The sequence below is a fragment of the Marmota flaviventris genome, chromosome 12, assembly GCF_047511675.1.
Source record: "Marmota flaviventris isolate mMarFla1 chromosome 12, mMarFla1.hap1, whole genome shotgun sequence".
Lineage (NCBI taxonomy): Eukaryota > Metazoa > Chordata > Mammalia > Rodentia > Sciuridae > Marmota > Marmota flaviventris.
Window position 1 is genome coordinate 100,706,218 of NC_092509.1, and position 25,196 is coordinate 100,731,413.

General features: G+C 37.2%; 1 protein-coding gene and 1 long non-coding RNA gene across 8 annotated transcripts in view; one reads left to right on the forward strand and one right to left on the reverse strand.

Moving 5' to 3' along the window:
- Nucleotides 1–1,728: 1,728 nt before the first annotated feature.
- LOC139707846 (uncharacterized) lies at nt 1,729–7,695 on the reverse strand. The gene is made up of 3 exons (XR_011709271.1): nt 7,469–7,695; nt 2,894–3,133; nt 1,729–1,814 (listed from the first exon to the last, which is right to left on the reverse strand). It is a non-coding gene; the product is annotated as an uncharacterized lncRNA (long non-coding RNA).
- Nucleotides 7,696–8,054: 359 nt separating this feature from the next.
- Nucleotides 8,055–25,196, forward strand: part of Cop1 (COP1 E3 ubiquitin ligase) — a 169,878-nt gene continuing 152,736 nt past the window's right edge. For 6 of the 7 annotated variants that reach the window (XM_027934924.2, XM_071600288.1, XM_027934926.3 and 3 more), the window contains exon 1: nt 8,055–8,740. In XM_027934924.2, coding sequence (XP_027790725.1) covers nt 8,322–8,740 — 419 coding nt within the window. In that variant the 5' untranslated portion in view covers nt 8,055–8,321. Of the gene's footprint in view, nt 8,773–25,196 lie in introns of all 7 variants that reach the window. The other variant, XM_027934928.2, reaches the window with a different exon arrangement.

A 25,196-nucleotide genomic window follows, 5' to 3' on the forward strand; every position in this document is an offset into this window, starting at 1 on the left:
ATTTACTTTTCTTGATCACTGTTGGTCTCCTCTGGTTTATGCTGCTGTTACTCTTTTAAAAGATATTATTCCTTTAATTTTCAGAAGGAAAGAGGTAAACATGCAATCCTGAACCAGAAATTGCAATGAGTTTTTTCATTTTAGCATGAATTCTATTTTTGTGTTGATGTACAGAGTAGAATGAAAGGAATAAACTATATGCTGGGTCAACGAACAAGAGTTTCAAAGTTCCTCAGACTTTTGACTCATTACTTGGGTGAAAGAATCTCTTATAATATAAAAATACATTAAATATTATAAAAATGAGAATAATATCTCCATCAAAAAAGTAGGACATAATTTTTGCATGATATACAAAGAAATAATCATGATTTCCAGAAATGAATATCTAAATTAGCTATCAATATAAATCTGTATTGCTGTTATTACTCAATGTTTAATAAATGTAATGTGTAGAGTGCAGTTGCTCAAACTTAGCATCTGAAGGGTGAGATGACTCGTGAGAAAAGGAACACATTTTTTTCTTTTAGTATATTTGGCTTTCCATATCCATAGATTCAACAAACCAGGGATTCAAATTATTAAAAAAATTGTCTACGTGAACATGCACAGAATTTTTTTCTTGTCATTATTACTTAAGTCATATAGCATAAAAACTATTTATACAGCATTTACATTTTTTAAGTATTAAAAGTAATCTATAGATGACAAAGTATACAGGAGGATATGCATAGGTCCTATGCAAATACTGTGCCATTTTATATAGGGGACTTGAGCATGTGTGGATTTTGGTACTTTTAGAGGATCCTAGAACCAATCATTTCACTGACACTGAGAGATGGCTATCTCTTCAGAGACCACTCAAAGGGATGAAAAAGGTTATTATTCTACTGCATGGGTAAGCCAAAGAGTACTTCATATTACCTAGTCAATGAGTATTCATCAAGCAATATATATTCTGCACTGCACATGATAGAAAGACTAAATGCCACCCCTAACAATACTCATGCCCAAATTCCTGGAACTCAATATATGAATGTTATATGTCAAAGAGACTTTGTATATGGAATTTTCTGGCTTCAAGACCAGGAGATTATCCTGGATTATGTGAGTGTGCCTGGTGTAATCATATAGGCTCTTAAAAATTGAGAAAAAGGCAAAAGTTAGAGAGATGTGGTGTATGACTGGCTTCCCCACTGTTGTTGCCAATGAAGGGGGGCAGGGAGACAAGGAATGATAGAATGGCTCTTAGCTGTCAGTGAGTAAGAAAATAGACACTTTAATCCTACAATCATAGGGAACTCAAATCCAATACTCTGAATGAATCTTGAGGCAGATTATCCCCTAGAACGTATAGAGTAATACAGCCTTGCTACCCTCTGATTTCAGTCATATGAGACTCTGACAGAGAAACCAGCAAAGGCTAAACTCTGTTGTTTTAAGATATTAAATCTGTGATAATTTGTTATGCCAACAGTAGAAAAATAACATGTTGTAATTGGTACTGCAGTAGATGGCAACACTTCATTAGATCTTCCGTATAGAATTCAACTTGTACTTTCATCACAAGTATTACCCACATCTAGTTATATCTTGGTACAAACCAAGTGTTTGAGAGTCATATAGTATGATATCACAAAGGAAAACTGGTATATTATTTGTAACTTTGCTTCAATTGATTCAAAATTAGGATACACACCTGTATCAGTTGAAAAGAGAAGAGTCAGATTCAGCAATCCTCAGCCACTGTACAGAAGGTGGAGTGCCAAGATGTTAACCACCAGCTTTATTGCTCTGACCTAATTTTTTTCAAACTGAAAATGAGATAATATCAGTTTCTATTATCTCACTACAAATTAGTTAGTGCAAATGCTGTTGAACTGGTTTAATGAGAGATGCTCAGGCTCTGTATGGGAGAACTGATGATTTGGGAAAGAAATACTTGTATCTGAATAAAGCAAATTAAGAATATAAGAATTACATGAATCAGAAAATAGAAGGAAAAATATCATCAGAAGAATGATTGTTTTAGATGACATTACCTTCAAAGTTTAACTATTGAAACTATTTCTCTTTTAAGCTGACATAAATCTAACTACCATTGTTATGTTCAAATTTTTTCCATTTTTCATCCTAGGTCTTTTTTTAAAATCCAGTTTCACAATTTAGTGCTACTTTAGCAGCCCCAATTTTTACATAACTCAATTATATAAGCCTTTTTTTTTTCAATCTTTTTTCCCCAAGGACGTGGGCATGAGTCCAGGGGCACTGGGTTGGAAGGCAATCTGTGTAGGCCTCAACATACTCAAACTCATTCTCTCTGATAACCATGCCTATCCTTAAACAAATCTGTACATCATCTCTCTCTACCACCAGGTGGGTTTCCTACCATCAAACTTACAAATTGCTCATGTAAAGAAACAATCTTGGGCTGGGATTGTGGCTCAGAGGTAGGGCAATCGCCTAGCATGTCTGAGGCACTGGGTTTGATCCTCAGCACCATATAAATATAAAATAAAGACATTGTTTCCACCTATAACTAAAAAAAAAAAAACAATCTTTTTGACATGACTAAACATGAACACACCAATAAAGTACAAATAGTATAAGATTTATGCTGGGAACTAGAGTTAGTTTATAATGAACACTTCCTTTTCCACACAGAACTGACCCTAGGCTTCATCATTTCATTTTGTTGTCTCTTCTTGACTATTTTATATTAAGCCCAAAATACACAGTATAAAGATTAACTTCAGAAGTGATATAGAGACTAGTGGAACTATTACAGTGGGATTTCCTAGAAACTTCACCTAAATTCTCAGGGGTCTAGGTAGAAAAATATCTCTTATGATTTAGGAAGGTTTCTTAATGCAAATTACAATCAATAACATACCGTTTTAAACATTTCTTGATTCTTGTTCTAGATTTTTTTCCAGATCACTCAGGTTACATTCTGTCCAAAGGTGGTTGAACCCATGGAACAAAAGACCAACGATGTCATTTGCCTCTGTCTTAATGGGGGTGATTTTTTTTTTCTCTTCCTTTGATACCACGTCATGATAGCACCTTTTGGCTTATAATCTTTAAGTGGATCCAAACCTTCTTACATGTTCATAAAATATGTACATGTTCACTGTATAGAAAACAAGAAAATGTTTTTTCAGTTAATGTTGACTTTTCCTAATATGGGATTTTTTTTACAGCTGACTAGCTCTATTAAGTAACTTGTGCTCACATTCATACAGCTCTGCCTATTATCCTTTATTGCTACAATACTTCTGATTAGTTTCAGCTATATTTTGCAACTGCCTTGACTAAAATTGCTAGCAGCAACATGCAAAGTAAGTAAAAAGGAAAATTAATTTTTAAAAATATGGTGAGTGGGCTGGGGATGTGGCTCAAGCGGTAGCGTGCTTGCCTGGCATGCGTGTGGCCCAGGTTTGATCCTCAGCACCACATACAAACAAAGATGTTGTGTCCGCTGAAAACTAAAAAATAAATATTGAAATTCTCTCTCTCTCTCTTTTAAAAAAAATATAGTGACTGATTTATTAGAGTACTAGTGTTATTTATCTTCTCTAAAAATGCTTGTAATTTTATAAAAAGCGAAATGATGAAACTATACAGTGAAAACAGTAGGACAGACATTTTTGAAAACGGGTTTGTCTTCAAATAATAAGCTTACAATATTATAGTTCTCTATAGTCTGTTTTAATTTTTTTTACTTTTTTTGGGGGGTGGGTACTGGGGATTGAACTGAAGGGCACTCAACCACTGAGCTAGATCTCCAGCCCTATTTTGCTTTAGCGTCAGGGTCTCACTGAGTTGCTTAGTACCCAGACATTGCTGAGGCTGGTTTTGAACTTGTGATTCCCCTGCCTCAGCCTCCAGAGCTGCTGGGATTACAGGCATGTACCACTGTGCCCAGCTACATGTTTTTAAATGAGTAAATTGGAGCTTTTCGTTTTATGAATATATTATGGATTATTTTCTGCCAGATGCATTATTTTACCATTGGATTCACAAAAACATCTCTATTTTGTTCATTTACACACAAAAAATAATGTTTTCTCATTTTTTTTCAGTTTAGCTTTTTAACACCAAGTTTAGTTTATTTCACATCACTAATTTGTTTCAATATAGCAACCACATTAAATTAAAAAACAAAACAGAAAGCAATTGTTTGAGATTTGGTTGGACAGCAGAGCAACCTGGGTAAACAGGCAGCAAACCCTCCAGGTGAGTCAGGCAGATAAGCTTTTTAAGCTTATCCTTTTGGATGACTGTTTACCAAAGGGTAGGACCAACTGAAGATGGAAACCAGCAGACTTATCTCCCAAAAATATTATAAATATATACCTTTCTATATTATTTATATGTATATATTATATGTGACACTTGAGAAATATACCCAGGAAGTTCCATCCTCTTGGTAACTCCATTTCAATCTTAACTCCTTCACTAGTAGACCATGTTTTCATTGATCATTTTTGTGGTTCATAGGATTAGTATATTTAATAACATGATGTAATTTTTTTTAACTATTTGGGCTTAAGTTTTATCTTATATTTACTCTCATTTTTAAAATATTCTTTTTTTCTATTTGCATGTCTCCTAAGTTGTCTGACTTCCTTTTCTTCTTCTTCTTTTTTTTTTTTTTGGTGTGTGCATGTTTTGCCACGCTTCCTCTTTTTTTCTTCTGCTTTCCCAATAGATGTTGCCAGTAGAAACTAATAAGGACTGTGTACTTTCACACAGTCTTTACATGTTTATCTGGTACAAAGGGAAATTCTATTGCATCATATTCCATCAGCTTCAGTTTACCAATTAAGACTGCACTGAAGACAGATCCCAAAGAGGTAATACCAAGAACTGATGAATTGTTCCTAAGAGACTTCTCTGTTTGGGCCCTATTTGTCTCCTGAAGAGGCTATTCGGAAGGAATAGACTATTTCACACATTTAATTTACATTCCCTGCATTATCAATCAGTGTTTTCAAAGGGTTAGTTATCTGCATCAGATCCACCTGGGTGCTGGTAAAAATGCATATTACTGAGCCATACCCCAGGTCCAAAGAGTCAGAATTTCTGGAGGTGAAGCTCATGAATATTCAGTTTTTAACAAACTTTCTAGATGTTCCTTCTCTGGAACAATGTTTGAGAATCGTGGGTATAGCAAAATGTTCATGGTTTAGTTTGAGTGTGTCCCCCAAACTTCCTGTGTTAAAAGTTTGTTTCCTAGTGTGGTGGTATTGAAGTGGAGCAGTCTAGCAGAAGGTAACTAAGTTATGGGGGTCCTGGCTGGAAAGCGATTATGCTGGTCTTAAAAAGTGAGAACAAGCTGTTCTCTCAAGAGCATGTTGGCCCCTGCTTGGCCCCTTCTGCACAGGGCTATTTTCCTTTCTGCTTCTCCAGTATTTTGAGATCAGGTCAGTGAGGTCCTTATCAGGGGCCAAAATAAATATAGCTATCCAATTTTGGACTTTCCAGCCCTTATAATAGTGAGTAAAATAAACCTCTTTTGTTTATGTTATGGGTACCCTCAGGTATTTTGTCATAGCAACACAAAATGGACTAATATTGCTCATTGGTCCTTAAAAACACTTGATGATTGATACACTATCTCCTTATTATATTCCAAATATTTCTCTCATATATTGAATATTCTCCTGGGACAGAGCTTTGTGTTATCAATCTCTATCTGGATATGGTTACTTGAATGTTTTTTTTCATCCCACACTCACTCAAGATATCCCAAATTAAACCATCCACCAGATGTCTCCAACTCTGTTGTCATGTGGTTGTTATCCAGGGGTTATCTTTGTGTTCCATCATTTTGATATAATACATTGGCTATTATGTAGAGCACTAAAGAAGACAATTATAAAAAAAGGCAGAACTGGTTAATGACCTCTAGGGTCTAAAAGATTCTTTTACAGGGAGTAATTTAATTCTATTGTTCTTTACTTGTTTTCTCAGAATAGTCCCTAACTTACCTTGTTATCACCTTAATCTATAATCTTCACACTTACGCATAAATGGATATAATTTTTCCTAATTAGACTCTTTGCTCCCTAATCTCCCACATCTTCTGAAACTTAATCTAATAAAGACTTTTTATCTCACTTACTGCCTGTTCCCAATTGTTTAGACTACCTTACAAACTAGATTCAAGGCTCTTTACCATCTAGCTCCCGAATACATTTCTCTGGAATAAACTTCTACCTCTACCAAACAGATATGTGAACTCGATGTAAGCATTTTATTTTCTCGGCTCATGATGTTAATTGACCAAATTATATTTTTTTCTTAAGGCCTGATTCCTTCTCCCACCAACTTGGCTGGCCCTCAGAACTTGCTTTTTCCAGCTCCTCTGGCGATTCTATGCCTTTTGTAATAAAAAATAAGCATGTGCTCCTTGGTATTATCTTTTATTTTTCTAATTCCCCAGTTACCCTGTTAGCTTCCTGAATGTAGGAACAAGATTTTGTTAACTTCTTTCTCTTCTTTGTCTAGTCCAGACTTATGTCTAGTAAGTGTTCAAAATACTGAGCAAATTTATTTATCTATGCATTCCTACATCAAATAATTATTGAATGCCCAATGAGAACAAGTATGTTCCTTGCTTTCATGGGGCATACATTTTAGTTGGAAAGACATTAATGAGATAAAAAATAAGATGATCAATAGCTCTATTCTTTCTTTTAGTAAACTGTTTAAGTACCTGTCATAAGCCAGGGATTGCGTTCAATACAAAGCTGAGGCTGATAGGTTTGGGAGGAGAATCATATATAAAACACTAAACTATAATGTTATACATGGGAACAAAGTACCCTAGAGCAGAAGAACGAGTACAACTATCTCTGCCAAGGAAAGTCTGCCCACTTTCGTTTGGATCTTGAAAGTGAATTTATACGAGGTTCCATAATGCAATATTTTTATACGAAGGATCATTCTCAGAAACCTGATAGCTGATTCCTATGTCATTACTCTGAGCAGAAATCTGAGCTAGGTCCGAGAATCTGGAGATATGAGTAGGCTAAAGCACAGAGGAGGGTGACAGTGTCAGAATGGTTTGCTGTCAGGTTAACGGCCAGGTCCAGGCTAATGGGCCTTCCGCCTGGCGTCTCCCTGGCTCTGCCGCCTTTCGCGGAGTTGTTATTCCTAATTCCTCTTACAAGTTCCAGCACTCAGGACAGAATTAAATCTGGGATTTCCTGTGGGAATCACGGAAAGATAAAGTTGGAAAGAAAAGGAAACAGAGAATCATCCACTTCGGTTGTTTCAAATTTACGTCCCCCAGAATCTTAGGGGTTCGCAAAGTAGCAAGTGAAAATCTGCCATCAGTTTTTAACACTCAAAGGAAATCTACCAGAAGCGGTGCATTTCCTGGTGGTATTAACTGAGGTGACCTGGTTCTGTTAGAATCACAACAGACCCACACTGAGCCGGGTTCTGACTGAGCTACCTTAACGCCTTTCAGTGACTACATCTCGGTTTGCTGCCCGTGACGCCGCGGAATCGCCCAGGACCAGCAGGACCGGGAGCAGGCGATTCTGTCCAACGCTCTTATAACTGCTCCGGGATTGTGGCTTCGCCCGTGTGTCCCCGGCCCACAGCGCTTCCCTTTCATGATGTGGAAGTTCCTGTCGTGCCCTGCCCACAGGACACACCGCCCGCGTCCCGGGAGACCGCGTTCTCCACAGCTCCCGGGCGCGTTCAGGAACGCGGCGCGCTCGCTCTCGCGCATGCGTGACACGGCGACTCCGCGTTCCCCCGGCGGACACCCGGGGAAACCTCGAGCGTCGGCGCCCAAGGTGCGCGTGCGCAGTCGCCTCAGGAGCCCCTTCCCGATCCTCCCAACCAACCCCTACCCTGCCATCCACCCCGCTCTCTTCTAACTCTTTTGCCCCATTAAATCGGCCGGCCCTCCTGCACGTCACGGGCGAAAAGAGGTCCCAACAGGGGGTCTCCAGCCGACGCAGCCGCCGTGCGCGCCCGACGCCGCCCGCGGCGTGCAGAGACCCGCCGCCCCGCCCCTTCCGCCGCTCGCGCGCGCACGGCCCTCCGGGGTTGGCTGCTTCGGGGACCGCGGCGGCGGCCTCGAGAGCGGTTGTAGCTTTGCCTGATTAGTTCCCTCCGCCCCCTCGCGTCGGGCGCTGTGGTGCGGTTGCCTTGAGACCCCCCAACTTTATTGTTCCTCAGCCCCACCTCCCGGCGCGCGTCCTCAGGATGCACTGAGCTGAGGGGAGGGGCGCGGCTGAGGGTCGCGGTCGCGGTCCCTCGCCTCCGAGCGCCCGGCCGGAGGGGCGGGAGTCACGATGTCCGGTAGCCGCCAGGCCGGGTCGGGCTCCGCGGGGACGAGCCCCGGTTCGTCGGCGGCCTCCTCGGTGACTTCCGCCTCCTCGTCCTTATCCTCGTCCCCGTCGCCGCCTTCCGTGGCGGCCTCGGCGGCGGCGCTGGGGTCCAGCGGGGCAGCGCAGGCCGCGGGCTCGGGTGGTCTCGGCGGCCCGGTGCGGCCTGTGCTGGTGGCGGCCGCGGTGTCGGGCAGCGGCGGCGCGAGCGGCGGCGGGGCGGTGTCCGCGGGCCTGTCCCGGCTCAGCTGCGCGGCCAGGCCCAGCGCCGGCGTAGGAGGGAGCAGCTCCAGCCTGAGCAGCGGCAGCAGGAAGCGTCCTCTGCTCGCGCCCCTCTGCAACGGGCTCATCAACTCCTACGAGGACAAAAGCAACGACTTCGTATGGTGGGTCTGAGGAGCAGCCCCCTCGCTCAACTGTGCGTTCCCGCTGCTCGGTCTGGGGGGCTCCGGCGGGGGCGGCCTCTGGAGAGCCGGGACCCTGGTGCTGTGCAGGGTCTGGTTAGGGGCGGGGAAGCGGGGGTGAAAGTGAAGAGCGCTAAGTGCGGTGGGCAGGAAGTGCAGGGAGTTTAGGGAATGGGGGGGGGGTGCAAATAAATGATGGTGGAGAAAAGAAGAAATTTGGGCACGGAAATTGGGTCTTGAATTTTTTGGCTATTTGGCGGACTAAGCGCCTAGTCTGGGATACTTGTTCAGCTACAAGTAGTGGGGTGGAATTGCTGGTCATAATCTGCTTATTGTAAATATGGTAAATGATGCTCTAAACATGGGTAGGGATGTTTTTAAGTAGTCTTTAAATACCCATTTTGGCTATGTGTAAATATGTCCTATTTTAAAAGGCACTTGACAATGTGTGGAGGATACTGTAGTCAGTCAGTTCAGGAAAGGTCCACTTTTCAACTGAATAACTTGAAGGAGAGATCCACATTTATTAAATATTCATGTGTCACATGTATCTTTATTATAGCATGCTGTGTAACAGTATACTGAAACTTCTGGCCTGAGGGATGCTCAGGTAGAGATATTTTGTTGTCATATTTAGCATCTTGAATGATACACAGTAATATTCAGTCATATTTGGTGTAGTGGGGCTTACCACGTTTAGTGAAAGATGGAGTGGATAGTCTTAGAGTTTGAAATTCTCATTTGTTTTAGGTATTCTTTGTAGGATTACGAGAGAGTAATTGCTTTTTGCTGATTAAGAACTGGTAGGGCTTTGTGTCTTTTCTCTGGAGTAAGTTGTTGATTGACTTAGAATATTAATGACCTAGGAAGTTGACTTGCACAGTCATTACTGGGGAAGTCGATTCACTTCAGGGGTGAAGGGGGCCAGATTTGGTATTTTAACTATGATAGGGCTAGAAATTGGAAATAGGAGATTTCTGTTTATTGCAGAAAAATGATGTTTTTATTCATGTTTCTACTTTTATATTAAATTATTCTGGATTCAGAATTCATTTTTCATTGAAATTGGACTATAATTGTGATTGTTATGTATAAATAATTTAAAGTATATCTAAGAGATGTTTGCTTTTTTACCCAATTAATAGTGCTGCATGCTGAAGTAGAAGCTAATAAAACAAATTGGGAGCTTGTGGTATTTAGTTATTGTTTTTAGAACATTCACATTTCAATTTTCAGTTGACTAAAAGAAAGCGAACATGCCTGTATCCACAAAGGTCTCTAAAGTAGTGTAGATGTGAAAAATGAGGAAATTAGTCATTCAGTCATTCACCAGATACTTATTTGACATTCATCATCTGCCAGGCACCATCTTAGTTTCAGTGTACTACAGTTAAAGCTGTAAGGAATTAGAGAGGAATGGAAGAGCACCTGACATCGATCATTGATCTCCCCTCCCAGCTTCATGGCACACAGGTGTGCCAGCAGTCAGGAGTCTGAGGCAGAAGGACTACAAGTTCAAGGCCAACCTCAAGGGCTTGGTGAGATTATCTCAGAATAAAAGATAGAAAAAGGGCTGGAGATGTGGCTCAGTAGCGCCCCTGGGTTCAACTTCCAGTATTGCAGAATGAATGAATGAATGAAACTGCAAAAGTTTTTCTGAAGTTGCTGTACCCCTTTGCATTTTCTACTAGCAACATAAAAAAAAAAAAAAAAAAATTGTAATTGTTTTACATCCTTGCCCACATTTTGTGTTTTCAGCCTTTTAATTTTTAATCACTAGTGGATATATGGTGGTTTTGTCATAATTTGCATTACCTTAATAACTAATGGTGTTGAGCATAAGTCAACTACTTATTTTTTATTTGCATATCTTTTATGAAGCATCTGTTCTAACCTCTTGCCCATTTTTCTCCTAAGTTGCTTGTTATTTTGACTTGTAAGGGTTTTTAGATTCTGGTTACATATCTTGTCAGTCTTAGGTAGTGTGATATTTTTTTCCCAGTCTGTTGTTTACTTTTTCATTTTTTTTCTAGTTTTCTTCAGGGGCCAAAAAAAAGTCTAGTTTATTGATTTTTTTTCTTTTATTGTTTGTGATTTTTTCTTAAATGTCTAAGCTAAGAAATTGTTGTCTATTATGAAGTCACAGAGATTTTCTTCTAGAAGATTTATACGTTTCTTATGGCTGAGATCCACCTCCTTTCATTACCCATGGAATCTGATTATCCTAGCACCAATTGTTGAAAAGACCAAATTTGTTCATTAAGGTTTCTTAGTTCCTCTCTTCAAATTAGCTATTTATGTATGAATTTTATGGAATTTGTATTCTGTTCTATTGGTTTATATGTTTTTCTCTACACCATTACTATACTGTTTTTATAACTGTATTAATCTTGAAATCAGTATAATTTTGTTCCTGTATTTCAAAATTGTTTTGGTTATTAAGGTTCTTTCCATTTCCACATATATTTAAAAATTATTTGTGAGGGCTGAGGGCATAACTCAGTGATAGAGTGCTTCTTTAGCATGCACAGGGTCCTGCATGGGATCCCTAGAACCATAAAGAAAAAAAATTGCCTGTCTGTTTGTTTGTTTTCTCCCTCCCTTTCTCTCTCTCTCCTCTCCTCCTTCCTTCCTTCTTTTCTTTCTTTCCTGGGAGCATTGAACTCACGGATGGTTTATCACTGAGCTACATCCCCAGTCCTTTTTATTTTGAGACAGGGTCCTGGCTGAATTGATGAGACTGGCCTGAAATTTGCTGTCCTCCTGCCTCAGCCTTGCAGAATTGCTGGAATTATAGGTGTGCGCCAGCATGCTCACTGCTTGTCATTTTGTATTAAAGAGGATGGAGGCTCTTAATTTGGGTTTCTTTCAGTCTATTACTCAATTTAGAAAAACTTGACATCTTAAAGATATTGAATTGTTTGATTCATAAACATAGTGTGTTTCTTCTATTATTAGGTCTTCATTAATGTCTCTGAGCAACACCTTTTACTTTCAACTACCCAAGTTTTGCAAATTGAAATTAAAGAGGTCCTAAATATGATAATCAGACATCCATGGGAGGGTGGGGGAAGCCTTCAGCCTTTACAACATACCGTGTGTGTGTGTGTGTGTGTGTGTGTGTACGTACACACACAAACATATATATACCCCTATATATGTGTATATATATAAAAGCTGGCTTGAAATGGGTTATAGACATAAGAGAACTAAATCTTGTAGAAAATATTTTGTTAAATTTGTCACTAAGTATTTCATGCTTTTGATGCTGTTGTAAATGTTATTTTAATTTTGGTTTCTAATTGTTGCTAGCATATAGCAATGCAGTTTATTTTTGTATATTGACCTTATTTATATCCTGTGAATTTTAAAATTCACTTGAATGGTTTTTTGGTAGAAGATGGGATTTTCTAAGATAGTGGGGTTGTCTGCAAATAGTTTTTTCCTTTCATTCCAATTTGTATGCATTATTTAAAATATATTATTGGATTTTTGAAAAAGTTTTTTTTTTTTCTTTGTGAGTGATAGTGATCTAGGGTTTTCTTTTAATTTTTTTTTTCTATTTTTGGTATATGGTATATTCATTTGCTAGGGCTTCCATAACAAAATACCACAGAGTGGGTGGTATAAACTTTACAAGTTCTTTTTCATGTAATTCTAGAACCTAGAAATATGAAATCAAAGTGTACACAGGTTTGATTTCTTTTGAGTCCTCTGTCCTTAGCTTGCAGATGGTTGAGACTTTTCTCTTTTTCTTTGGTCTTAGCAGTTTAAAAGCAAGGTATGTGTTAGGAAATCTTGTTTTTAAAAATCTTTTTTGTAATTTTCAGAGCTTACATTTGTGGTTTGATTTCTATTGTTATTTTAAAAGAGTTCAGCTATTACCTCTATACATAGTTCTTTGATCCATCCTCTTCTCCTATGACTTCAATTACATACTTGCTAAATCATTTGATATTGACCCGTGGCTCTTGGATACTCTGTTTTTTTTTTTCTTAGTGTTTTAATTTGAACCATCTCCGTTGACCTCTTTTCATATTTATTGCTTCTTTATTTGTGTTTTGATGAGCCCATCAAAAGAATGCTTTGTCCCAGATCATGTGTTTAAAAAAGTTTTAGCAATTTCATTTTATTTTCCCTTTTAGTTTCCATGTCTTTGCTGAAATTCGTTTTTCATGCATATTGCCATTTTTTTCTACTAGATCTACTCACATTAATCATATTTTTTGTCTCGTAGGCTTACCATTGGAATTTTCTCTTGAAACTTGTTGATTGCTTTGGCTTTTTGGATTTGTTTGTTTTTGGTTTTATGTATATTTCATACTGGAGATTGCATGTCCAGTAGTGTTGATGCCTGAAAATAATTACACCTCTCCTGTTAGGTTGAGTCAGCGTGGTCAAGAGTTGGGCTGAATTTGGATTTTGTTATTGCTGTGTAGTCACCTTTCATCTACCAGAGGCTTCACATTTCACCAATGTTGTCTTGAGTGTGGGGTGAAGTTTGGGATGCCAGAAAGCTTTTCTTCACAGTTTTCAGCTTCACACCTACTTTTCAGAGGGGTTGTGTGCATGCTCTGTCCCCATCCCCTAGCAGACACTGTTGATGTGTGTGGCTTTGTGGTAGACTGGGTTCTCCTTATTGCTAGGTTTTATTAATTGATTGTGATGTATGTTTTAGTTTATTGATTTGAGAGACTTAGTATCCCCAGACCATTCCAGCACTATCAGATTCTTCAGTGATTATTATGTACTCAACCACAAATTATAACATTGTCTTAATTCAGTCGGCTTTAACAAAAATACCATAGATTGGGTAAGTTGAACAAAAGAACATTTATCTCTCACAGTTCTGGAGGCTGTGAAGCCTAAGATGAAAGCATTGGTAGATCCAGTGTCTGGTGAGGGCCGACTTCCTGTCTTGTAGATAGACACCTTGTTGCTATGTGGCTCCATTAGAGCAAATTCTAGATTTACAAGGATATAATCCCATCATGAGGGGGTTTTCCACCCTCTCACCCTTATCTGAACCCAGTTGTCTCCAAAAGACTCCATCTCCTAATTCCATTACATTGGTAGTTAAGGTTTCAACATGAGAATTTTGTCATCTATTGTAAGCATCTATCACCTGTACCAGTTTCTGCTGCTGTTCTCAAAATGGCCTTTCAAAATTTCTAAGAGTTTTTGATTAATTGATTCAGAAACGAGTGTGTGACATAGGCTGGGTCTATCAGAAGGACTCCTTTTGGAATTTTTGACCCAAGATACTGGGAAAAACTTTTTTTTTATGATTTATAGTTTACTGAGTTTTGTTACATATATGTACCTGTGTAATCACTAACATTTAAAATATAGGACATTTCAATCATTCTAGAAAGTTTCTTCTTGCACTTTTACAGTTAAATCTTCTTTACTCTCATTCATGGTCGCCATTGATCTGACTTCTATTTCTAGATAGTTTTTCCTATTGTAAAATTTTATGTTAATTCATGTATTATATGCTCTTTTGTGGCTTATTTCACTAAGCATTTTTTTGAGATTAAACTATATTGTTTGTACTGTAGTTTTATTACCTTTTTCTCTTTTCTTTTTTTGAGGCAGGTTCTTGCTATGTTTATCTGATCTTGAAATCCTGGACTCAGCTGATCCCTCTACCTCAGGCTTCCTAATAGCTGTGACTGTAGGATTGTGCACTTGTCAACTTTTTTAGAATTATGCTTTCTAACTTTTAAATTATGCACAATTTGTCCACTCTGGATTATTTCCATTTTTTGACTATTTGAACATAACTCAAGAATATTTGCTTATAAGTAATTTTATCCCTGTATATTTTTTATTTTTCCAATATTGGTTTTGCTTGTAGGTGAATTTTTTATTGTAGATGGCATTTTTTCAGCTGTAGAATTCAGTTTTTGTTTTATTTTAAAAAATCGGTGCTATCTTGTATTCAATATCTGAAACCAGTGTTTCCTTTATTTTTTCACCCAGTTTTTTGAGTATGTATGGTCAGAGGAAAGTTGTTTCCAGTTAAATGTTGACCTTGAGTGCAAGTGAATTAGTCATGTTTCTCATTACAAAAAACACTGTCGTAATACCAATAGCTTTTAGTTCTATGTGGATTCTCTTAATAAATGCCGCATCACCAAAATATTGGACAGTATTGTGTGGAAAAATCTAGATATCAGAGATGATCGAAAAATAATTCAGAAAAGTTAGACACTTAAAAATGAGAATTTGTAGGAAACTCTAGTTTTTTCTGTCTATATTCACAAGAGTGCTATGTGACAAAACTTGTGTAAGTCTAAATAGTTTCAGGAAAAACATTAAACAACAAAATTATCTTTTTGGCTAGGGCGTAGTTCAGTGGTAGAGTGAGTACTTAGTGTGTGAAAAGTCTCGGTTCAACTCCTAGCACCAAAATGAATGAATGAATGAATGAATGAATAATATTACTTTTATCTCAGGGGTCCCTTTTTTTAAAAAACATTTTTTTAGTTGTAGGTGGACACAATATCTTTATTTATTTATTTTTATGTAATTGGTGAGACCCTGTCTCAAAATAAAAAAGAGGGTCATAAATAAATATAGTTAAAACATACAAATGTATACATACGTATCTATAAAGATAGATATTTTTTAGAAGTACCACATGCCTATATAAGTGAAAACTTATATAGGCATGTGGTACTTAGTTAACACATAGTAGTACTTGAACACATTTATAAGATACATGTGTACATTGTGTAATAATCAGATCAGGGCAACTGGCAGTCTATCACCTCAGGCATTTATCATTATGTTGGGAACATTCAGCATAGCTATTTTGAACTCTCAGCTAGCTATTTTGAACAATATGAAGCAGTCAATCATCTTGCTATAAGATATTAAAAGCTGTTCTTCCTGTCCAGCTTTACCCTTGTCCTCACAAACCTTCCTTTCTCCATCTTCCTTTCCCAAACCCTTCCAGTCTGACAGCCACTATTCTATTCTCTGCCTCTTTGAGATCAACTTTTTAGCTTCCACATATAAGTGAAAACTTTGGGTATTTGTCTCTCTGTGCTTGCCTTATTTTTACTGAACATAATATTCTCCAGTTCCACTTATGTTACTATAAATGACAGAATTTCATTTTTATGGCAATATTAGTATTCCATTAAGAGTGTGTACATAACCACATTTTCTTATACAGTTTTTTAAACATTTTGTTTTAGTTGTAGATGGACATGATACCTTTATTATATTTATTATGTGGTGCTTAGGATCAAACCCAGTGCCTCACACATGCAAGGCAAGCATTCTACCACTGAGCTACAACCCCAGCCCTCTTATATAATTTTTTACTGATAAGAAAGTTTTATATTTACAGTTGTTTCTATTTTTAGTGGTATGTAATGGTACATCTCATTATTGATGACATCTTAGATCTTACTAAATAGGGGATTGTATTTCCCCCCCTTATTTTCTTAATCTCTATTTTCATTTTCCAAATCTCCAAGTTTCCTGTTCAGTTGTGGTGTATATAAATGTGTTGCTGTGAGATATATTTTTATATATGCTTTAAGTTTATATAAATTTACTATGCACAGGTCATTTTCATTTTTGTTTTCTCTTTATAAAGCATCAAGCCATGTTGCTCCATGTGCCTTCGGCTCATTCCTTCTAACTTTTTTTTTTTTTTTAATATTGTTAGTTGTAGATGGACAAAATATCTTTATTTTGTTTATTTGGTTTTTTTAAGTGCTGCTGGGGATTGAACACAATGCTTCATGCATGTTAGGCTAGTGTTCTACCACTGAGCCACATCATTCTTTCTGACTCTTGCATGATGTGCACACATTTTTAAAAATTTTTTAAATTTGTTTTAATTAGTTATACATGACAGTAGAATGCATTTGTGCACTTTGATATACATAGATGGGATATAATTTCTCATTTTTCTGAGGGTACATGTTGCAGAATCATATTGGTCATGTAGTCACATATATACATATAGTAATAGTGTCTGTTTCATTCTACTATCTTTCCTATCCCTACATCCCTGCCCCTCCCATTCCATCACTTTACCTACTTTAAGGTAACGCTATTCTTTCCTAGCTCTCCCGCCCCCTGCCTTATTGTGAATTAGCATCCACATATTAGAGAAAACATTTGACCTTTGGTTCTGTGGGATTGGCTTATTTCGCTTAGCATGATATTCTCTAACTCCAACCATTTACTGGCAAATGCCATATTTTCACTCTTCTTTAAAGTTGAGTAATATTCCATTGAGTATGTATACCACATTTTCTTCATCCATTCATCTATTGAGGGACACCTAGGTTGGTTCCATAGTTTAGCTATTGTGCATTGAGATGCTATAAACATTGATGTGGCTGCATCACTATAGTATGCTGATTTTAAGTCCTTAGCTGGGTCAAATGGTGGTTCCATTCCCAGTTTTCTGAGGAATTTTCATACTGCTTTCCATAGCGGTTGCACCAGTTTACAATCCTACCAGCATTGTATGAGTGTACCTTTTTCACCACATCCTCGCTAACATTTATTGTTGCCTGTATTCTTGATGATTACCATTCTGACAGGAGTGAAATGAAATCTTAGAGTAGTTTTGATTTACATTTCTCTAATTGCTAGAGATGTTGAACACTTTTATTTCATATATTTTGTTGATCAATTGTATTTCTTCTGTTAAGTGTCTCCAGTTCCTTAGCCCATTTGTTTTTTTTTTCTTTTTTTTTTGGTGATAATTTTTTTGAGTTCTTTCTGTATCCTAGAGATTAATGCTTTATTGGAGGTGCATGTGGTAAAAATTTTCTCCCAATCTGTAGGCTCTCTCCTCACATTATTAATTGTTTCCTTTGCTGAGAAGAAGCTTTTTAATTTGGATCCATCCCATTTATTGATTCTTGATTTTACTTCTTGCACTTTAGGATTCTTGTTCAGGAAGTCAGATCCTAGGCTGATGTGATAAAGATTTGGGCCTGTCTTTTCTTCTATTAGGTGCAGGGTCTCTGTTCTAGTGCCTAAGTCTTTGATCCACTTTGAGTTGATTTTTGTCCAGGGTGAGAGATAGAGTTAATTTCATTTTGCTACATATGGATTTCCACTTTTGCCAGCACCATTTGTTGAATAGGCTATCTTTTTTTCCAGTGAATGTTTTTGGTACCCTTGTCTAGTATGAGATAACAGTGTTTATGTGGGTTTATCTCTGTGTCTTCTATTCTGTACCATTGGTCTACAAGTCTACTTTGGTGCCATTAGCAAGTAGTTTCTCATTTGGTTGAATGTCCTTTTATTACTGTAGATCCTCCCTTTGCTGGTTTTCACTCCCCCCCCCCCCCACTTCATCCTCATGGAATATTTTGTTGAGAATGCTCTGTAGTGTAGGCTTTCTAGTTGTGAATTCTTTTAATTTTTGTTTATCATGGAATGTTTTAATTTCATCTTCAAATTTGTATAATTTTAATTTCATCTTCAAATTTGCCGTGTATAAAATTATTGGTTGGCATCAGTTTCTTTCAGAGCTTGAACTATATTATTTCAGGACCTCCTAGCTCTTGAGGGTATGGGTTGAGAAATCAGTTGAGATCTGAATTGGTTTCTCCCCTATATAATTTGATTTTTTTCTCTCACAGCCTTTAAGATTTTATCTTTGTTCTCTGTGTTAGTCATTCTCATTAAAATGTGTCTTGGTGTGGGACTGCTGTAATTTTGTACATTTGGGGTCCTGTTAGCCACTTGTATTTGATTTTCCATTTCATTCTTTAGGTTTGGGAAATTTTCTGCTATTATATCATTGAAACGATTGTGCATTCCTTTGGTTTGTTTCTCTGCTTCTTCATCTATTCCAATAACTCTTAAATTTGGTGTTTTCATTTATTCCACAATTCTTGCATATTCTGTTCTTGGTTTCTTACCATCTTCTCCACATGTTCACTCTACTTTCAAGATTACATATTTTGTCTTCATTATCTGAGGTTCTGTCTTCCAAGTGATCTAGTCTGTTGGTGATTCTTTCTATTGAATTTATAATTTGTTTTACTGATTCCTTAATTTCGAGGATTTCTGCTTGTTTTTTTTTTTTTATTTTCACTATTTTATTGAAGTGGTCTTTCACTTCCTATATTTTTTCTTTGATTTCACTCCTTGTACTATCCTTTACCTCACATATCAATTTAACTGTATACAATCTGAACTCCTTCTTGGACATTTCTTCTGCTGTGTTTGTTATCAGTGGCTTCTTTTGTTGAAGCATCTTGGTTTGTTTGGAGTGCTTTATTCTCTTGTTTTTTCCATGTTGTTAGTGTGTTTTCCCATCTAAAAGTATGGACCTAAGGCAGGATAAATTCTACCCCATAGACCTATAGTGTCCCTGAAGATTTCCAGTGCTTTATCTTTACTGGTGAGACCAATATCAACAGCACTCAGTTACACAATATATACCCTTAAACCTAATAGCTCCCACTAAGGCGTCTACTGCTTTTTCAAATTAAACCAAAATGATGAGTTCAATAACTATGTAGAGTACAGAGTATTTTAAAAACAATTTAAAATTTCAAATGATGGATGAGAGAACAGAGGTAGTATAGTATGCAATATTTGTGAGGGAGGAAGAGAGAAACTAGAAGCAAAAATTCACAGGAAGAGTGGATTGGCTGTTGGTTGGAGAAAAGTTGGAAAAAGAAAATAGACAAGAGAGGAAGAATAAGACCAAAGAGAAAAAATTAAAGACACAAGAATACAACAAAAGTGCGAAACACAATTCATATATCATTGTCCTTCACACACTGATGCAAAAAAAAAAACCATCCTGTTCCAAATATGATAGAGAAATTAGTAAATCAAAAAATAAAATAAATCTTGGCTGGAAAGTCGAACTGTCTCTGTCAGTGTTCAACAGTTTCTCAGCCCTGTCTCTGACATCTCTTGGGATCACCAAACCCAGATCAGCTCTTGCAAACCCAGTCTCTGTCCCACCGATCTGGGCTTCAGATACCTCAGGCTCAGCCACACTGCATTCCCAAGATCTCAGTGGTGTTCCTACTTGCAGAGAGACCACCGGAGGATACACTCATGCAAAAGAGCACCCCTGAGGTACAGCACCAAGACAAGGGCCACCAGCACTCTCAGCAGGAAGACCCCAGGCTCCTCCAAACCCGCAGGCACCCCCACATTGGACCTGAAGTTCCCAGCTGCAGTCCCCAGACATAGGCTTTTGTGGTGGTAAACCTGCTGGCACCCAAGCCCCAGGCCCTGGCTGGTGTCCCAAAATGGGTGCAGCCACGTGCAACCAAACCTGGAGTCTCCCCCAAAGCAGTCCTCTAGGCTATGGTAGCAGTGGTAGTGGCCATGGTTGTTGGCAGCAGGCAGTGGGTCAGCAGTAGCAGCAGCTGTAGCTGTGGGGGCAGTGTCACCAGGTGATCTCTGGGGGGGTCAACATCAGTGTTGGCTTCAGTTGCATCTGGGGCAGCAGTTTCTTCTGTGACAGCAGCACCCAGAAAGAAGACCCCCAGGTGATCTCAGGTTGGCAGCAGGGGAATCAGAGGCAGCAGCATTGGCGATAGTGGTACAGGCGGTGGTTGATTGCCACAAACACATTTTACAAGCACATTTTACTTTTTTATTTTACTCATGATGAACATCTAGGCTGCCTTTGATTTAGTACTATCACAATACTGCTGCTGCAGGTATCTGCATAGATATTCTCTTATTGACAAACATGGTTATTTGGAATATGATATATGTATATGAATACATATACACACATGTACACATACACAAAAGTCTACACATACACAAAAGTCCACACATACATTTGCATACATACCCACATAGACACATAGCTATATACTCTGATATGTGTGTGTGTATTTACATAAAATCTTAGGAGTGGAATTTCTGGGTCATTAAATATATGAATAATTAATCCAGATTGCCTACTTGCTGTGTATGAAGATTCTTATTTCTTCAATATCTAACATACTTGATATTCTAATTTTAATAATTTAATAGAGACAGAGTATTATTTTTTTAATAATAATTGTTTTAAAATTGCATCTTTTACTAGTGAATTGGAATAGTTCTGTATACTTGAAAGACATTTTTCCTTTCTATGAATTAGTAATTCACATCTTTTCCCATGTTTTTATACTGGTTGTATATGTTGATATGTAGGAATTGTTTGTATTATGGTGATACAGAAGGTATAAACAGTTCCAGCAGGGTCTTTAATCCATTTGTAAATTCTTCTCTTTTTTGATAATACCACTGTATTCAGGAGTCCATAAGAAGTTCTGGGAGATAAAAATTGTCAGCAGTGATATGGATTAAAGGGAACCTTGGTATACCTTGGTATACTGTTAGTGGAAGTATAAATTAGTTCAGCCATTGTTGAAAACAGTATGGAGGTTTTTCAAATACAACAAAACTACCATATGATCTTGTATCCATGGGATCTGCATCTGTGTATTTAACCAAGAGGTTGCAGATTGAAAATATTCAGAAAAAATATCTCTCTACTGAACATGTATAGGCTTTGTTTCTTATTCTCTAAACACTGATTTATAGAGCATTTACGTTGCATTAGGTGCTGTAAATAATGTAGAGAAGATTATTTAAAATCTTGTATCTATGCAAATACTATGTCATTTTATATAAGGAACTTGAGCATTTGCAGATTTTTATATCTGAGTGGTCCTGGAACCAATGCCCTGTGGATACTAAGGGATGCCTTTGTAGCAAAAAAAAAAAAAAAAAAAAAAAAAAACAACCATATATATATATATATATATATATATATATGAATGACATGTTTGCACTACCATATTCTTTCCTGTACCATTTATGCTAGTTGAGATATGGAATCAACCTAAATAATCATTGATGGGTAAGGAGAAGAAAATGTATGTGGTACATAATGGAATATTATTCAGTGTCTTAGTCTGCTTGTATTGCTATAACAAAATAGCTGATATTGGGTAATAAATAATAGAAATTTATTTCTCACCATTCTCTACTTCCAAGATGGTGCCTTCAACAGTTTCTCATATGACAGAAAGTGGGAGAGTAAAAAAGAGAATGAACAGACTCCTCTCATGGCAGAAGAGAGCAAACCAACACTTCCTGAAGCCCTTTTATAAGAGTCTTAATCCCTCTGCCAAAATAATTTAATTACCTCCTTACTATCCTACCTCTTCATACATCACATTAGCCATTATATTTCAATATAATGAATTTTGTCAGATACATTCAGATCATAGTATTAAACCTTAAATAAGAAGGAAATACTGCCACTAGCCACAACACAGATGAACCTAAAGGAGTTATGCTAAGTGAAATAAGCCATGCATAGAAAGATAAATACTTAGTGATCTCACTTAGATCTGTGTAGATTGTACTTATTTATGTGTGTGATCTTACTTAGATGTGTTGATCTTATAGAAACAGGTAAAACTGGCTGCTAAAGGATAGGAAAATTGGGAAATGGAGAGATGGATCAAAAGATACCAACTTTCAGTTATGCATGATGAATAACCTTTGGGGATTTAATGTATAGCATGTTGGCTATAACTGGTAATGCTGTTTTAGACTTAACTGGCCGAGAATAGATCATAAATATTCTCACTACAAAAAGAAAAAAAGGTAACTGTGAGGTGATATGTATGTTAATTAGCTTGATCATGTTAAGCATTTCACAGTGTATATGTGTATCAAAACATGTTGAATACCTTAAATATATAAAAACTTTGTCAATTAGACTTCAAAGCTGGAAAAAGTTTTGGGTATTTGTGAGATATTTGGGGAGTCTAAAAGTTTTAGGGATTTGTATCAAGTTCCAGACATCTGTATGTTTGGCCTGGCTGCCATTTTTGGTGTTTGCTATGCTTGTGCTTGTGCTTGGGTCTTTTGGCCTGTCCTTTTATGAATGCTATCAATTGGCAGAATAGGAGGGGTTCTAAATGGATTGTTAAAGGTTTCTTCCTGAACCTACTCTGGATGTGTTCTTGCCCTTAAAAAATTGAAAAGAAAATGTGGGGTTTTGGCCATCTCTTTTGAATTGCTGTAGTTCCTGTCATCTGCCTTCTATTTCTTAGGAAAGGGAGTGGTTGGTCAACCCTTTTATCTTCTTTTATTCTATCTTCTGCCTATCTGATAGGAATTCCTTCAAGTTTTTTGCTTGGATGGATGCCACCCTTTCAAAATGTATTATTCCATTCAAATTGGTAAAGCAAAATAACATAAATAAGATGGTTTATAAACAACAGAAACTTATTTCTCACAGTTGTGGAAGCTGGCAAGTTTAAAGTTAGTCTTCTGGCAGATTAGGCATCTGTCAAAGATGCCAATTCTGGTCCATGGATTATTGGTCTATGAAAAATGGCGTGCTTACTCTGTCCTAACATGATGGATGGAATAGTCTTGCTCCTTGTGGCCTCTTTTTTAAGGGCACTAATCCATATATGAAGGCTCTGCCCTCATTAGCTCATCACCTCTGAAGGCTTAGACTTCAAATACCATCATCTTGGGGGGGTTTCAGCTTGAATTTGGGGGGGACATATTAAGATTGTAGAACCAATTTTATCACTGGTACGTAATTTTCCATATTATCTCTTCTTTGTTTATTCTGTCACTAATGAAATACTGTATACCAGGCATAGCACTGAGCACTTTATAGATGTCTTATTAATAAAGAGTACAGTGGTTCTGTGATTTAAATGTTATCCCAGTTGTATAAATGAGGAAATGGATTGCAGAGATTAAACTACTTGTCCAAAGTCATAAAGCTATAGATAGCATAGCTAGTATTAGCTTCAGTTAATTCTATTTTTCATGAAGGTCATAAAGCTAGCTTTTGATGACAGGAATGAAGATTTTCTTCTATTTAATTACTTAGATGATATTCCTTAAAAGCTACGGGTTTAAACTGATCTGATGGTAGTTTTTAGGTTTTACAACTTTTAGTGTTAGTGGAGCATATTATATGACATGGTACCCACTGCAGTTCTCTTTTAAAACAAAAAATTAATTAATGGATGATAGAGCTTCATGTAAAACAAACCTGCTGTCCAGTCCAAGAGTATTTCTCACCTGGAGTATAATAGCTTTCGTTACTGTTCCTACTTTTGATTCCTTTAGTCTCTTTGTGTCAGGTGGAGTGATTTGGTTCATCATTTTGTCTAACCGTGTCATCACATCTTTGTTCTCAACCTTCCAATGAATTTCTGTTTAATTTACTGTATAAAGCCAAAGTCCTTAACTTTACTTTGAATTCTTCAAGTTGGCTCCTGTAAACTTGACATCTCTTTAGCTTTGTCTTGGTCTTCTGCTATTTTCTTACTTGCTTATTCTGCAGGTCTTCTTGCTAGTCTTTGAACATGTCAGTTATATTTCCTGCCTTAGGACATTTGTACTTATTCTTCTGTCTGCCAGATTGTTGTTCTACTAGATTGCCATGTAGATGACTTCTTCACTACCTTGAAATATTTACTAAAATGTCAGCTTCTCATTGAGTCTTCCCTGACTATCCATTTCCTAAATTTACAACCCATTTCCCAGTGCAACCCTTTCCCCACTTTATTTCTTCCTTAGCATTTATCATAATCTAACCTTATTATAGAAGGTCTTTATTTATCTTATTTATTATCTGTTTCCTATTAGATTGTAAATGCCGTGAGGGGATTTTTGATGGATATTCACAGTTGGTTCGTTGTAATGCCACAGCCAGCCGTAAAATGTCCATTGGAAGCATTGTTACTCACATTTGTTAATGTATTTAATTTGGAATTGGAAAGATCTATCTACTTTTCCTTATTTTAAAAATGCCTTGTTATAGGAGCTATTTGAAAGATTGGTATGTTAATACCTAGACGTGTGGTAGAGAATTTTGTATATTTACTATTGTCCAAGACTGTTTCTAGTTTTAGAAATTAGTATTGAGACTATAGAGTTTCTTTCAGATGGACTTTTTAAAAATCATAATTATGTGTGATTTATTTGAGACAAATGAAACTGAAGGTCATTATGTTAAGTGAAATAAATCAGGCGAAGTTCAAGCAAGGACTGCTTGAACTCTCTTACATGTGGAATCTAAAGTAGTTGATCTTGTAGAAATAGAGTGTAGAATAATAGTTACTAGAGGCTGGGTACAATAGGGGAAGAAGGGATTAGGAAAGGTCTGTTAATGTACACTACGATATGATTTGGAGAAATAAGTTCTAGTATTTTATTGCACAGTAGGGGGAGTATAGCTAATTACTGTATATTTCAAAAAGCTAAAAGAGAAGGCTTTTAAATATTGTCACCTAAGGAAATAATAAATGTTTAAGGAGCTAGGTATGTTTACCCTGATTGGAACATTACACAGTGCATACATTTTTTGAAACATCACATGATACCCCATAATTATGTGCAATTTTTATGTGTCAATTAAAATTAAATACTATTT